Raw genomic sequence first — 15,449 nt, 5'->3', positions numbered from 1 at the left:
TCCTACATTTTTGAAACGCTTCTGTTATGATTTTTTTTTTAATTTGTAGGGTTTCTACTGTATTCAGTAACTATTCTTGCTCTTATGTTGAGAGCTGTAAATAGTTAATACATTTGGTATTTTGTGTCCCGCCAACCTTTTGCACTGCCTTACTAGACTGTTTTGTTTAGTTGGTGACAGTGGTTCGAGGAATTGATATTGATTTCAATGAATTTTAAGTATAGATTATTGCTATTATTCATTTTAAGGTTTTTTCTATTTTATTGTATGAATTGTTAATTAGGGTATTGTGGCTACATAATATAAGATATTGGCCTGTGAGGCTTATTTATATTTTTCTGTATAAAAATGAAATGAAAATGAAATAGAAATATTTATGGAAAACACAAAAATGTTCAGAAAAAAAGAAAAAGATGAATGAAAAGCAATGAACTAAAATGGTTATATACATGCAGAAGGAAGAAGGTGGAGTTTCCACTTAATCCCAAACACATTTCTTATCCATTACTTCAAAATCGCATACAGAATTCGAAACAAAAAGAAAACAAATGATTGAAAGTCTGTATACACAATCATTATTTTGACATGTCTCTCTCCTCTATTAAAAAAAAAAAAAAAAAAAACAAATAAAAAATGATTTAAATACCAACAGTTTCAGAATTAATGGATAATATAACAATGTTAAACATACATGTGAAAGGAAGATTACATTGTGCTACAAAAGTTGACAAAAATTTTTTGCAGGGTTTCTGATGCATATATTCTGTTTTGTGGGAGTCCATGGAAGACGAAAATACCTTTGGTTTCTTTAGATCACTTCGTTTTTTGATTTTATAACGGTCATTGGTTTTCCCCATTTTGTAAAGCTAACTAAGTTTCGTTCTTGATAGATGTAAATAATTACGCAGGTTGATGTTTTCTACGCAGCGTAGAGCACGAGGAAAAGCATTTTCCTGTTTTTTAATACGTTTTTGTCACACTTAAATTACTATAACTTAACCATTTGTTACCCGATTATGGTTTGTTCGAAAGACATGATTTTCACCTTTTAAGTGAAAGATAAGCTGCAAAAGTCCGTTGTGGAAAAAAGAAGTTATGCCCCTTTTAAATTGAAAATCCATGAAACCCCGTTTTTCACTACATTTACCGTTATAAAATCAAAAAAACGAAGTGACCCAAAGAAACCAAAGGTATTTTCGTCTTCCATGGACTCCCACAATACCGAATTTATGCATCAGAACCCCTGCAAATTTTCACTGTAGCACAGTGTTATTGTCCGTTCAGCTCAATTTATTGTATACTAGCAGACCCCGGTCCGCGTTGCTGACCCGTCGTAATTAGTTTTATTGACAATTTTTCTGGACTTTATGCTTGACAATTCAAAAATAGATATCTTCTACTTCACTTCTTCGGTCCATTGTCAAACCGAGGAGGATTTTAAATTTATCAACAGATTTTGTCTGTAACCTTTCTTCTCCCTTATGGACTTTGTCGAAATTTGTGCCCATTTATGCTGCTTAGGATTTATTATCGTCCACGTCCCATGTCTTTACAATAAAGCAATCTGATTGTAAAAGTTTAAAAAAAAATTAAGTCTAATTCTCCCGCTTATTGGGACTTATGTTTTAGTTTGTCATGCCTGATGGACCATTGAACCTCACTATTTAAGGAAATTTGTAATATATCGTTATTCTTGATCGTGGGCGCAACCATCGCAATTTCCAAGCCGAGTGCATCGGCAAAGCGAGCAAGCAAATATAGCGATTAGAAAACAATAGGCCCCAGAAATTCGTCTACAAATATATAGCATTTGGACCACGGGACATTCCTGAAAATTTTTTAAAAGTTTTATGAAATTAGGTTCAGTAGTTTTGGAAAAATATGTATTGTAAAGAGTGGGAGTGGCAATCAGTTTTCTAGATATAACATATTTATTTTGGCTCCAAATCATAAGTTTAGCTTATACATACAGCGTTTTAAAGAAAGGCGTGGGAAAGAAAGGCGTGGGAACCTCAACATTCGTAATTTTTGCAAATATGAAATTTTGCAAATGTTGTGATTTTTATTTATATAGATATAGCATTTTTAAAGAAATAGGCTATAGGCTATTCCGCCCCTTCCGGAATTCAACTAAATTGACAGCCTATTTTACCGGGGGACATCCCTGTACATTTCGTGACAATTTCAGAAAAATCGGTTCAGTAGTTTTTGTAGAAAATATTAAAATTGAATATTGAAAAAAGTAGGCGTGGTCAAATTTTCTTGGCATAAAAACCTAAATCGGGTTATGGCAAACATTTCACAGAAAGAATTATCCAAATCGGTCCAGCCGTTATCAACTGATGCCATTACCAACGAACGACATTTGATTTTTATTTATATAGATATAGTATTTTTAAAGAAATAGGGTATAGGGGAAGTACCGCACCCTTCCGAAATTCAACTATTTTTGTAGCCTATTTTAACCGGGCCATCACTGTACATTCCCTGGCAATTTCAGGAAAATCGGTTCAGTAGTTTTGTAGAAATGATAAAAATTGAAAAAGTGGGCGTGGTCAAATTTTCTTTGCATAAAAACACAAGGCGGGTTATGGCGCACATTTTACAAAACGAATTATCGAAACCCTTCTCAACTGATGCCATTACCAATGAAAGACATTTGATTTTTATTATATAGATTATGTGTGTTTTTGTTCAAATTTCCACAAAAATCAAGAAACAAAATGTGAGAAGCATGTTACTGTTACCTTCGACAGGCGAACAACGTTATTCAAACGCTCGTGGGAACATGCTATTAAGTTATCTACAGATAGTAGCACTGTGGTGTCTTACAGAGATTATCAGGCATGTCACAGATTCCGATAGGTATGGTTTAACTTCAGCAATTTCATTTCGATCGTTTTTGTTTTAGCTTCTTCAGATTTCGATCGATTTGGTGAATTTCGAAAATCGTATTATTTAGTATAAATATGGCAACATTAGAGGAATCAAAAGAAACAAAACAAAAACATATGATTAGAAAAAACTGTGGAAGCGGGAGTTGTGAAAACATTTTGTTTAAAGAAAGTTTGTGTGCGCGAAAAGAAAGTTAATTTTTATTGAAATTTCAATTTTTTTATTGTTTCGGTAATCGAGGCGCAAAATAATCAACAAATATCTTGTTTGAGTTTATCTTGTTTTGTTTTTTTATCTTTGCTTTATTTTATCATTCGTAATGCCAGACTCTTTTAGTGGTTTTCATGAAAAAATTGTGTGGCAATACTTTGTTAACAAATGGTTTCGTTGATTGGGAAATAATGAAAATTTTCGAATTTTTTAAATAAAATGATACCAAATATGAAATTAAATGTGTTTTTGTTAATAAACCAATATTTTTATTATTTTTAAGTGTTTTTGGAGTGTTTTAAAGTGACATGTTTCCAAAAAATTACAATTCCACTTGAGAAGCCAAAAGTGGTTTCATTCCGAAAAAAATTTTCGTTTTTCGGTTTCTGAAGAAGCTAAATACGGAATCAATTCCACTTTCGGTCGGAATTGGTTTCTGTGACATGCCTGTATAGTGCAATTAACTTAAACTCATCTATCTATGATATTTTTGTCGTGATTTTTCGTTCTTGTATTCTACTAATGACACTAATTCTCTGTTATTATTTCCAAATTCAATATTGCTCGATTTATTTCATTCTCATGTACCTGCAAAGACCAGACTTAGTTTAGAGTTGGTTCACTCCTGAAGTTCGTAGTGAAATTTGTAATAGAGATCTTGCATATAAGGCGTTCTTGCAACATAAGAAAACATTTAAAATGTCTGTACCTTGTTTAGTGCGTCGAGTTATTCGACAGGCGAAAGCGTCGCACACTTCTATATATTTCACTGAAATTAGTGGTGCACCGGACTTCTGGTCGCGCATTCGTCAATGCGGGTCTTTAAAATGTGATATTAGCCGTAGTGAATTGAACGATTATTTTATCTGCTTCGTCCAGTTATAGACACATAATCAGATCCCTCTAGTTCTTCTGGTATTCAACGTGACAATGATATTAAGTCCAATGCTGTAGGTTCTGATCTTGTTCCTATAAAATTTATTAAACTAATATATCCCTATATCCCTATTAATATATGCCTATAAAATCAGTAACGGATTTCGTTAATTTAGAATGAGTTTCTACTATGTTATTATTTATCATGGATATACATAATGTAGGGTGATGATTGTTTTCAGGTGAAGAAATTGGAAAAATTCGGGTTATTTCGAAATATTGTGTAACATTTACAAAAGCTAAATCAAGAATTCTATCATACCTATTAATTATATTATTTATTTGATGAACATTGAGGTCACAAAAACGATTAACAATCTCAAATGTATCTTGATTTGTATTTGCGTCGGATGTTAAGGGAGTTAATGCTTCAGAATCAGGCAATTTAAGCCACTTAACAGACGGCATATTAAAATCGCCAAGAACCAAAATTCTATCAGAATCATTCATGTTTTTAATTACTTAAAATTATTGCTAATCTATGCTTCTTATAAATATCAAGTTGTGATGACGGAGGTATATAAGAACAAGTGACAAATAACTAATAATTACCTAATTCAATAGATGTGGCAATAAATTCAATATCAGAAAAGTTAGGTTCAATTAAGTTAGCGGAATATTTAGAATCAAATACAGTAAGGACTTCTCCGCCTTTTTTATTAATACGATCCTTTCTAAACACTTGATAGCACTGTGCAACATTTTGGAGCCAATCGCGTGCAAACAACTTCTGTCCAGAATTTTATGAAAGTAGAGGACCAATAGGCAAAAACCATATTTGGGTTTTGTTTTCATAGATCGGGTTCGATTTTTATGGTCTCATCTAAACATGGTTAAAGATCGAATTTTTAAAACAAATCGCGGCTGTATCTCTGAAACCAACACGAATCTTGTTTTGACATCTGCAGCAAACTTGTAGATAAGAGCAAGAAGAAAATATTTGGAGGAATAGTGAATTCGAAAGAAAACTGCATTTATTGCCTCAAATTTTATAATATATCTAAAAATTTTATAATTTGTGTACATTTCGCAGCGTACCTCCCAAAATGTTAAATTCTTCTTACTGTTACCTTTTGGAAAATATTCTTTGGAATGTAATGCACAACTTTTCAGAACATTATATTGTTGTAAAATGCCTCTATCGCCTTGTTTATAGCAAAATTTTCAACAACAATTTGGTTAATATTTCAATAATTCATTGAAATCCCCAACATGAGAATAAACAGTCTGTGTGAACATTGTTTTAAATAATTTTTGTAAAAGGTATGTTATGAAACACCCCATAAACAACGTGAAATAACCATTTTAGAGTTTCAGAATGTTCTGAAGAATTGATGGTCACATTATTTGGAAAATTTTTAGAATGGTTACTTGTTTCAACTCCCTACAGTTTAGTTGTTACTGACCAGATCTTCAGAAATTATGTAAACTTTTCTATATTTTAACGAATTTGATACGCTAGATGCAGCTTTTCCTAGTTCATCTGTTTGACACATAATTTCTACTACTTAAGGGCTACAATATTGCTGAAGACTGCAAAGCAAAATTCTTATTAGTTTCGGAGATAAAGGTCCGATCACTGGAAAAAAGGCTCATTTTAGGTCGGTTTAGATGAGGCCATAAAATCTAAACCCGATCTAAGAACACAAAACCCAATTAAGGTTTTTGTAGTCTCAATATGTACTTTCAGAAAATGCCCATTAGAAGTTGTTTGCATTTCCAGTGTTGCACAGTGTAGTTAGAAGATAAAATCTCACTACTTAACACGGATGGTTTTAACCACGTTTCCGAAAATACAATAACATTATAATCGAATCCGAAACTATCAGTAAATAAGCGAGTTAATTTTGTATTTAACCCTCTTACATTCTGATAGCAAATAGAGAATGAACTAATTAGTTTTTTGATAATGTAGACTGTCTTTGAGGCAAATAAGCTACATTATCTGTTCTTTCACAAATGCTTTAACAGGCCAAAATTCCTTCGATATTAGTTGCATAAAGATATTTTCATTCACTACAACTTTAAAAGAGGATTTATTTCCTGAAAATGCTGATCTAAGCTTATAGCACTTTAAAAAATAATTTTCCTCAATTTTAGATTTAATAAAATAATTTATATCATCAGCTGTAGTATTTGAGGAAAACCTAGCTACAAAGACCGCTTTCAAGGCCGGAGCATTTGATAACGGTCCCTGGACAGCTTGTAGGGATTGCTCAGTTTTGGCAGAAGCAACCTCGGAAGGAACAACTGGTCCAGGAAGTGATATCTCCTGAATGTGTTGAGTAGATTGTGTATTCTTCTGGAGACCAACACCTTCAATACTCATCAGTTCATGATTAGTTGTCAACTTCTCTGAACCCGTATTAACCCCCGGGGCCACCCATGACGCAACACCAGCATAAGAGTGCACATTAACAGTCTCGGTCTTACCTGAGGCTTTGACCGAGGACGTGTCTTCCGCAACACTCCCCTCAGAAACGCTTGCCTTACGACTAGGCACTACTTTAGTTGGTACCTTTTTCGCAGTCCTTTTTCGTTTCTGGCCAGCACTAGCAGGTGATGATACAAATTCGTCCAATTCTTGATATTTTTCAAATAAATTCGAAAAACTCTTAAAACGAGACGACAAAGATGGGACGTCATTTTTAATTGAATTTAACTCCGACCGGAGATCTTTGACAAAATTATAAAACTCTGCAGAGAGTTTCCTGCATTGAGGGCAGCACCAACGAACACCAACATTTTCTCGAATAGTGTCAACTACTTTTGCATTAATGCGAGCACATTTAACATGCCATTGATTAAGGCAAAGCCAACACGTAACACATAATGCATCCTCAGCAACGATATTACACCATTCATAAGGGCATGCCATTGTATATTTTAATTTTGTATGTTAAAATTTCAATTTATAGATTATAATTAATTATGATTTGTGGGATTCGAATTCCTTCAGATTAGAAAAAAATGAACGTTGGCAACTCTATTTTGAGATGACAAACAAAAACACACAACGAAATGTTACAATAACAAATCCAACCAATAAATTTAGAAGAAGAATGATAACACAAAAGGGATCGAGCAATTAGATTAATGTAATGTAACGAAATATAAATGTTATTGAGTAAAAACACACTTGAATTCACTTCACAAGTTAGTATAAATCAATTTAAAATAGTTTTGAAACAATTTCATTACACACAACACAATTTTAATATTAAAATTATTGTTTTTTAAATAAAAACACGGAGCACTACAAATTAAGTCGACTATCACAATAGGGTTATTGTGCTTTTAATAACTATGAGCTTATTTACACGAGGAAACAATGTTCGCTTGTTTCCTCTAAAACGTGTGTTCCGTTTTGATTCTCATTCGCAAAATTGGTCAGTGTTGGGAACAAATGTAGAAATGATTGTACAAAAACGTACAAAAGGCACTTTTGGATGGATATGCGCAAGAAATAAATAATAATTTATTTATTTTGTGTTGTAAAAAAATGTTTTTTTGTAATTGTTATACAGTTTGTTGTTGTTTTTTGAATATTCATGTACAATAGGTACATAATCATGTTTGGTAACTTTACATAAAGTTCAAAAGGTACGCTTGTTAAACAGCGCAACCCTGAAAATGCAATTACGAATCAGAATCAAAACGGAACACACGTTTTAGAGCGAACATTGTTTCCTCGTGTAAATGAGCTCTATTTTGATTTTTAATTCGCATTGGAAGCAGTATGAGAATATATGGAACAAACGCAGCATATTTAATTTGGGGTGTTTACGCTGAATTTCCCCAAACGGCAATGCCAATTTTTTGCAACATTTTGCTACATTCTGGAATATTTGCATTCGGGATCTCTATTTCCGTTCAGAACTGTACCCTGTATTTGATATTTTGCTTATAATAATAAAAACTAGTTAGCTAGGCATCAGTAAGATCTGTTGCATTGGTAAGCGGTCGTTCTACTTCAACGAATTCAAAAAAAACATTATTTTTTAATCGAGCTTTATGATCTATTATGCAAGTGAAAAAGGAAAGCCGACGATTCGAACCCGCACACCCACCACTATGTGACATGCATGTTTCGTCTTCGGTAAAGACTCTTCAGACATATCGGATGTGTGTTGTTCTCACTTCAAAATTCTAAGACACTGTATTTTTCTTTCTTTTTTCATTGCCATTATTCCTTGGGGATGAACTCTGAGGAAAATATTTCCACTATTAAGATACTAACCGCTCTATATTTCTTTGAAGATCCCCCACTTGGCGTTTTCATTGCCAAATATTACTAAGGAAATTTGTTCATACAGTTGAAATATTTTTATCCTGTTCACTCGGGTCCGAGGTGAGCACGGATAATCGAATAATAGAGTTTTTTTAAATATCATTAATTTTGATGTTTTTATTGATTTTTATCAATATTTTACAGGGCTTTTAAGATTTCATATAGATTTACATAAAAATAAATTTTTAAAATATGTATCAGAGTAATTATGTAATGTTGTTTGTCTTTGTGCGTGTATTCATTTTGAGTTGTTAGTGTGTATTCGATGGACCTGCATTACATCTGGCTAGGAAATTTCTGGAATATTATTCCATCCTTCTATTGCTTGAGCTAATGAGGGCGTTTCTGGTTCTATTGGATTGTCTTCGTCTGATTCTTCGAAATCCCCTTCAGTATCGTTTTCGTTACTTTGGTTAGCCATTTGTATTATGTCGGCAACAGATACAATGGTACAGGATGCGATATCATCAGCGCATTACATCCACTTTAGTTCTTTACCAGTAACTAGCGAAGTCTGTGGCAAATACTTCCAATATAGGCTTGTTTCGTCGGCGTTATAAATTTGATCTGCTGACAGATTTTCAGTCTCAATATATTCGCGTAAGTCTTCTACTAACAGAGTGGCTGATTCATAATCAGCACATTCTTTTTCGCCTATTGCTTTCAGCCTGCGAATTCCATGTCGTTTTTTTAACTTTTCTAGCCAACCACATGTGTACTTGCATTCCGAAGTTATGTTTAGTTTTTTATGAAAATATTTTGCCTTTTCAGTAATCATTTCGTCTGAAATTCATAATCGAATTTTATGCCAGACCATAAAATCTTTAAATTTATGTCAACTCACCTGAAATCGGAGTTCCCTTGAATCTTTCTTGCCGAAACCATTCGTATGTTGCGAAATCAACTTTTAGATTTTCAGATTTTTTTAGCGTATGCCTTTCTTTCAAGCCATCCACAGATTCACTTCTAGAGATAAATGATAAAATTGTTTTCTTCTTTTTTATTAAATCACGGACCGTTTGTTTTCCAACGTCATATTTTTCTGATAACACGCCAGTCGAAATGTTTTTACTGTGGTCTTTAATCAGTTCTAATTTTTTCCGAATTGAATTGTCTTTTTTGTTGACCGATCCATTTTGGAACAAACACCTTTACGCATCAACTTTCAATCACAGACGGAATGTAAATTGATATTCAAAAGAAAAAGGGGAATCCCAGCATTTCACATCAAACAAACACGTTTGTTTAAATTGGTACTCACCCCTATTCTCTCTCAATAAGCGTGAAATACCCTAAAATGTACACTCAATGAGAACAAAAATTGAACTTTGCATAGCGCTAACTTAAACTCAAAATAAAAAGGCGATTCGCAGAATTATATAAACTCACTTTATGCACGGATAATAGAGATAAGTGCGGTTAATAGAGGTAGCATTATTGAGGCACGGATAATAGAGGTAACGCACGGTTAATAGAGGTTCAAAATCAAAAACCCAGCATGCCGGTTCACCGATGTAACCGGATAATAGAGGAGCGGATAAAAGAGGTTCAAATTTATACTCATATTTCGTAAACAAAAAGACATATTTTCAAAAAAGCGAAACTCACCGAAACTCGCCTTTTCATAAATCGAAAATATAGCTCAACTCTGGAATGCATTATTGCTATTTCGGCAATTGTACCATCAATATCATTTGGATTAAGTTTATCTATTGATCCACCTGAATTCATTCGATAGTGACCAAGAGTTGAACTTGATGAACTTGTATTTGAATTACGGGAAAAAACCTCATTAATTTGTTCTTTCCTTCGATCTATTTGGCGGTTTTTAATAAACTCATTAAACAAGTTTTTTACATCGCTATCGCACTGGCGTTGTAATATCTTTAACATTTCCATTAGATATCCATGCCCATAGTATGCTTCAACTATAGGTTGGTTGACTTCTATTACACGAGCTGAGTTTTCAAGCAGGGACGTCATTGCATCTGCGTACGCTAAATGTACACGTTTATCAGCTTTTGCAATATCCATTGCGGTCTTCAATTCTTTTTGATTTTTTGCCGCCAATTTTGTACATATGTACTTCGAGAATTTTTCAATGCCATCATGGTGGTGGCCTAATAAAGGGAATATTTTGAAAAATCTCTCAACAGATGCCAGATCATCTTTTTTCACGGCTTCTTCGAATCGACGTACTGTTATTTCTCTCATTTCGTTCGCACCAGCTTCCAAGGTTCGTACGGATTCGCTGATGGAACTTTCGGATCCTTGAACATCATCTGCTGTACGCTTTATCAATTGTAAATCCATGGCCAAAAAACGACTAATATGTGCGGCAGCCACTTCATAATCCTCTTCAACTATCGCCGTTGTCACACCCTGGCCACATAACTGTAAATCTATCAAATCATGAACCCGCTGCTGACTTTCAGACACACGACTCCGAGCTAAGTCTAAACGCCTTACTTTAGCGCTGACAGACGTGGCCAAATTTGCTGTATGGGCTATTTGAGAGTCCAGTTTCTTTGTGTCTTTAATGATGTTGTTCATTTTGACAATGCCTTTGTTTATTACCGCCATGTTAGCTTCTATTTTGCATTGCTTTGATAGGAGGACATCCAAATTGTTGTTAAAATTTTCCTAAAATTATAGAAAAATTCTATATTTTAATAAAAAATAATAGCTCTGGAGTTTAATTCTGTTTCTATGAAAATGTGAAATGAAAAATTTAATAAAGGAACTAAATTTCAAATGAAAAAAAATATAAAGAAAATAGTTTTCTGTTTGTTTTGTTTATTGTTGAAGTTCAATCTCATTTTCGATTGTTTGAGTGGAGTATTCCCCCATTGCACAATGGTCCCAAATCCAAATTTTCTGGCCAAAACTATTTCAACGTCCATTTTGTATTCAAATTAATTATTATTTATAATAAACGTGCACAAACAGCAATTCTTACGTTTTAAAGACCAAAATTACCAAAAACTGGCAAAATTTGTTGAACAGGGTAGGGTGGTCCCGTTGTGTGGGGTCTAAACCAAAACATTGACCTATGTTAATAATTTTTGGTACGAAGGATTCATATCTTCCAAGAGGTCAAAATAAAAAATTTCAGCCGAATCGGTCATAAAGTGTCGCTAAAATCCACAAATATCTAAAATCGGACAGTAATTTTATGTGGGGGCTACGACAAAAAATTGACCTATTTTCAAAAAAATTATACATACTTGTCTTCTACACTCTGAAACCCTTAAATATGAATTTTAAGGGAACTCGGTTGATAGATGTGGGTATTACCGTTCTATTTCAATTGGATACTACGTACAGTCACAACAGGTATTTACAAAAAATTCTCCCATCTTAAAATAGAAAAATCCATTTTATTTTAACTGCGGCAAATTTGAGCACGATTTTACTTCTGAATTTATTACTACAGACCCCCTGCTACCTTCCAACTTCGATTTGGAGGTGGAAAAATTTGGACATTTTTTTAAAAGTTTAAATATATTTAAAAAATATTTGTAAAAAATAAGTTTCAATATATATAAAAACATTGATTTTATTACGCTAATTTTACAAATTTCATCGTTCTTTTTGTAAATATTATGAAAGTACTTATTAACAGCTTCCCGATTCATAATAACTTTGGTCCCACTTCTGTATATTTATGCAGCGACGCAATACAACAAAAATTTTATATTTTACAGCACAAAGTCTGTTTTATTTTTACATAAAAAAGTGTCAACATTGGTACTGCGCCAATCAACGAATACTAACGTTATTTACAAAAACTTATTATTTTCAGATGACTTGATGTGTTTTTTTATTATTCTGTGCAAAAACAAATTAAAATTTCGAAACTTCAAAAATAGGGTTTTGGCCAAAAATTTCCTGATTGAAACTTATGTGCATTGGCTCAACTTCATTTATTATATTACCATCTATTACAGAGAGTAATGTTTTTCAAAACGAACTGACAGTGTTGCAAAATTTTACTGATCGCTACCAATATCATGATTTCATCCCGGCGAAGGGAATTATCAATTGGCTTCTCAGTTTTTGAAATGATGCCTTTTTAGCGAAAAACCGAACTCTTTAAGTGTCTAGTATTCTCATATGAATGAGAATCACACTCACTTTTCGGCTTTTCCAAAGAAACACCAAAATCAAAATATTTTGCAACATGTCAGCACGTATCAATTAAGAATTCTTCGAATTCTGTGAGTTGAAAAGAACACCAACACAGTTGCCTGTGAGGTTGTTTATTGGAATTTTGTTTTTTTTGTTTTTAACAAAGCACCAATCCGCCCGTGCCTCGGCTGTTTTTTGTTTGTTTTGTTTATTGTTGAAGTTCAATCTCATTTTCGATTGTTTGAGTGGAGTATTCCCCCATTGGCTCAACTTCATTTATTACCCTCTATTACAGAGAGTAATGTTTTTCAAAACGAACTGACAGTGTTGCAAAATTTTACTGATCGCTACCAATATCATGATTTCATCCCGGCGAAGGGAATTATCAATTGGCTTCTCAGTTTTTGAAATGATGCCTTTTTAGCGAAAAACCGAACTCTTTAAGTGTCTAGTATTCTCATACTCTCTGTAATAGAGGGTAATAAATGAAGTTGAGCCAATGGGGGAATACTCCACTCAAACAATCGAAAATGAGATTGAACTTCAACAATAAACAAAACAAACAAAAAACAGCCGAGGCACGGGCGGATTGGAGCTTTGTTAAAAACAAAAAAAAAAATTCCAATAAACAACCTCACAGGCAACTGTGTTGGTGTTCTTTTCAACTCACAGAATTCGAAGAATTCTTAGTTGATACGTGCTGACATGTTGCAAAATATTTTGATTTTGGTGTTTTGCAACACTGTAAGTTCGTTTTGAAAAACATTACTCTCTGTAATAGAGGGTAATAAATGAAGTTGAGCCAATGGGGGAATACTCCACTCAAACAATCGAAAATAGTTTTCATAGAACAAGAATCTAGCCCCTGGTATCTAGCTACTGAATGTTGGTTAGGGTTATAATTGTTTACAACCTGTTTAATGTTCGATGATATTAAACCGTAGTATTAATATTTTCATTAAAAATGTTAAAATGTAATGGAGTGACCCATATACATATTTATTTCCAAGGCCACTGCATATGTTTAATGACCTCGCAATTTCATACATTTCTTGTTTGTCAAATTCATTTCAATAAGAATTAACAACAACAAACACTTACTCTCATACGTGATCATACGTGACGGTGATCATACTCAACAGACCTCTCTATTGTTGTTATTGTTAATTCTGTGCTTCTTCTATTCTCTACAACAACAACATAAAATAACTCTTCTAGTTATGAGCTGCATAACCAAAAAAGACATTATGTTGTTGCTAATTATTTTGAAATGCCTAACATCTTCACTGCAACGAAGAGTCAGTCAGCAAGTAAACGTCATCATAAACATTACACCGAGAAATCATCGAGCCCTCAACAAAAAGAGGCAACAACAAAACAACAAGAACTTATTAGAAACAGTGAAAATTAACATTAAATCAAATTGAAAAGCCCTAATCACAACCTCGCATCCCTTTATGATATTTTGATGAGTTTTTACCTAAGATTGCATAAAATCTTAATTATAGTGATTCTATGAAAAAAGGTTCCGCACAAAAAGCTTTTAAAGTTTTTATTTTTCAGAACTTTTGACAATTTTTTGAAGTCACAACATAACCAAAATGACATAACCGTTTGTTTTTCAGTAATTTTATCATCGTATTATAACATATACAATCATTTTATAACTTTATTTCATATCATAAAAATGAATAGTGGTTTGTGCGGGACCTTTTTTAAAATTTAAATGGAATAAAAGTTATTTTAGTCACTAATAAGCAAAAGACCATTCATTCGTGCAACAGGAAATATTTTTTCAGAAAAAGTTCAAAAATTCAAAATTTCAAAAATTGCAAAAAGTAATTGCGAATGGCTACTACACAATGAACGAAGTTACGATTTTTTGTGTTTTTTAAGTTATATTTCTTTTTTGTAGGTACCCTTCTTTGCAGATAAATATTTTTAGTTTGGTGAAGGAAATATTAAACACAAGAAATCACCCGCTAAGAAGACTGTTTATTTAAATAAATATTTGCAAGATTTTATAAAAATGGAAAGATGGGCCGTGATCATCTTTTTTGTTAATTATAACTGTTATACGGACTAACTAGAGTTCACACTTACACGATTTTCTGGTTCTTTTAACCATAAAGGGAGTGTCAAAAATATTCGGTTTTCACTTTTAGAAGCTCATAACCAAAAAAACCAAATACAAACTTAAAAAATTGTTGGTCCTGTGGCAATTAAAAAATGTATATAAAACATGGATCCACGGCAACCCTATTAGCGACAATAACAAAGAAAAGTTTGTTAACCCTGCTTTCTATGCGTCAAAATATTAGATTTTTGTAACTTTTGTTAAATATTTTGTCAAAAAACAGGTCATTGCCGAACTTTTTCTGCAATATTAGTATACATTTTAATAACTGTGTGTAAAAATATTATATTTTATAGCAAATTATTAAAATTTCCCGCTAAGGAAAAACGCTATCATAGAAAAGTGAAAACTGGTTATATTTCATTATAAAACGGCGGAAATAAAAACAAATTTTACTTATTTTTGAATATTTAGTCGAATACACAGTTGAACCTCTTTTATCCGGCCCTCTATTATCCGGGTTTTTGATTTTGAACCTCTATTAACCGTGCTTTACCTCTATTATCCGTGCCTCAATAATGCTACCTCTATTAACCGAACTTATCTCTATTATCCGTGCATAAAATGAGTTTATATAACACTGTGCAACAATGCGAATCTTCTTCTGTCCTCTGAAACAAATTTGTAGATAAGGATAAGAATAAAATATTTGGAGAAATAATGAACTCGAAAAACTACATTTATTGCCTCAAATTTCAAAATATATGCAAAAATTCCACAATTTTTATACATTTCGCACCGTATCTCCAAAACCGTTAATTTTTTCTGAATATTTTCTTTTGGAAAAATATTCCCTGGAATGTAATACACAACTCTTCAGAACATGTCATTGTTGTAAAATGCCTCTAT

At 32.8% G+C, this 15,449-nt stretch overlaps 1 protein-coding gene and 1 long non-coding RNA gene across 4 annotated transcripts in view; both read right to left on the bottom strand.

Moving 5' to 3' along the window:
• Nucleotides 1–15,449, bottom strand: part of Cog4 (conserved oligomeric Golgi complex subunit 4) — a 342,681-nt gene that overhangs the window by 171,852 nt on the left and 155,380 nt on the right. For 2 of the 3 annotated variants that reach the window (XM_073968720.1, XM_073968719.1), the window contains exon 2: nt 9,941–10,975. In XM_073968720.1, the coding sequence (XP_073824821.1) occupies nt 9,941–10,915 (975 nt within the window). In that variant the 5' untranslated portion in view covers nt 10,916–10,975. Of the gene's footprint in view, nt 1–9,940; nt 10,995–15,449 lie in introns of all 3 variants that reach the window. The other variant, XM_073968721.1, reaches the window with a different exon arrangement.
• LOC141394428 (uncharacterized) lies at nt 8,420–9,481 on the bottom strand. The gene is made up of 2 exons (XR_012410412.1): nt 9,177–9,481; nt 8,420–9,115 (listed from the first exon to the last, which is right to left on the bottom strand). It is a non-coding gene; the product is annotated as an uncharacterized lncRNA (long non-coding RNA).

Source organism: Musca autumnalis, unplaced genomic scaffold (genome assembly GCF_047663935.1).
Source record: "Musca autumnalis isolate F117 unplaced genomic scaffold, ASM4766393v1 scaffold_2, whole genome shotgun sequence".
Lineage (NCBI taxonomy): Eukaryota > Metazoa > Arthropoda > Insecta > Diptera > Muscidae > Musca > Musca autumnalis.
Note: the sequence above shows the minus strand (reverse complement) of the source record. Positions and strands in the feature narration are given on the sequence as shown.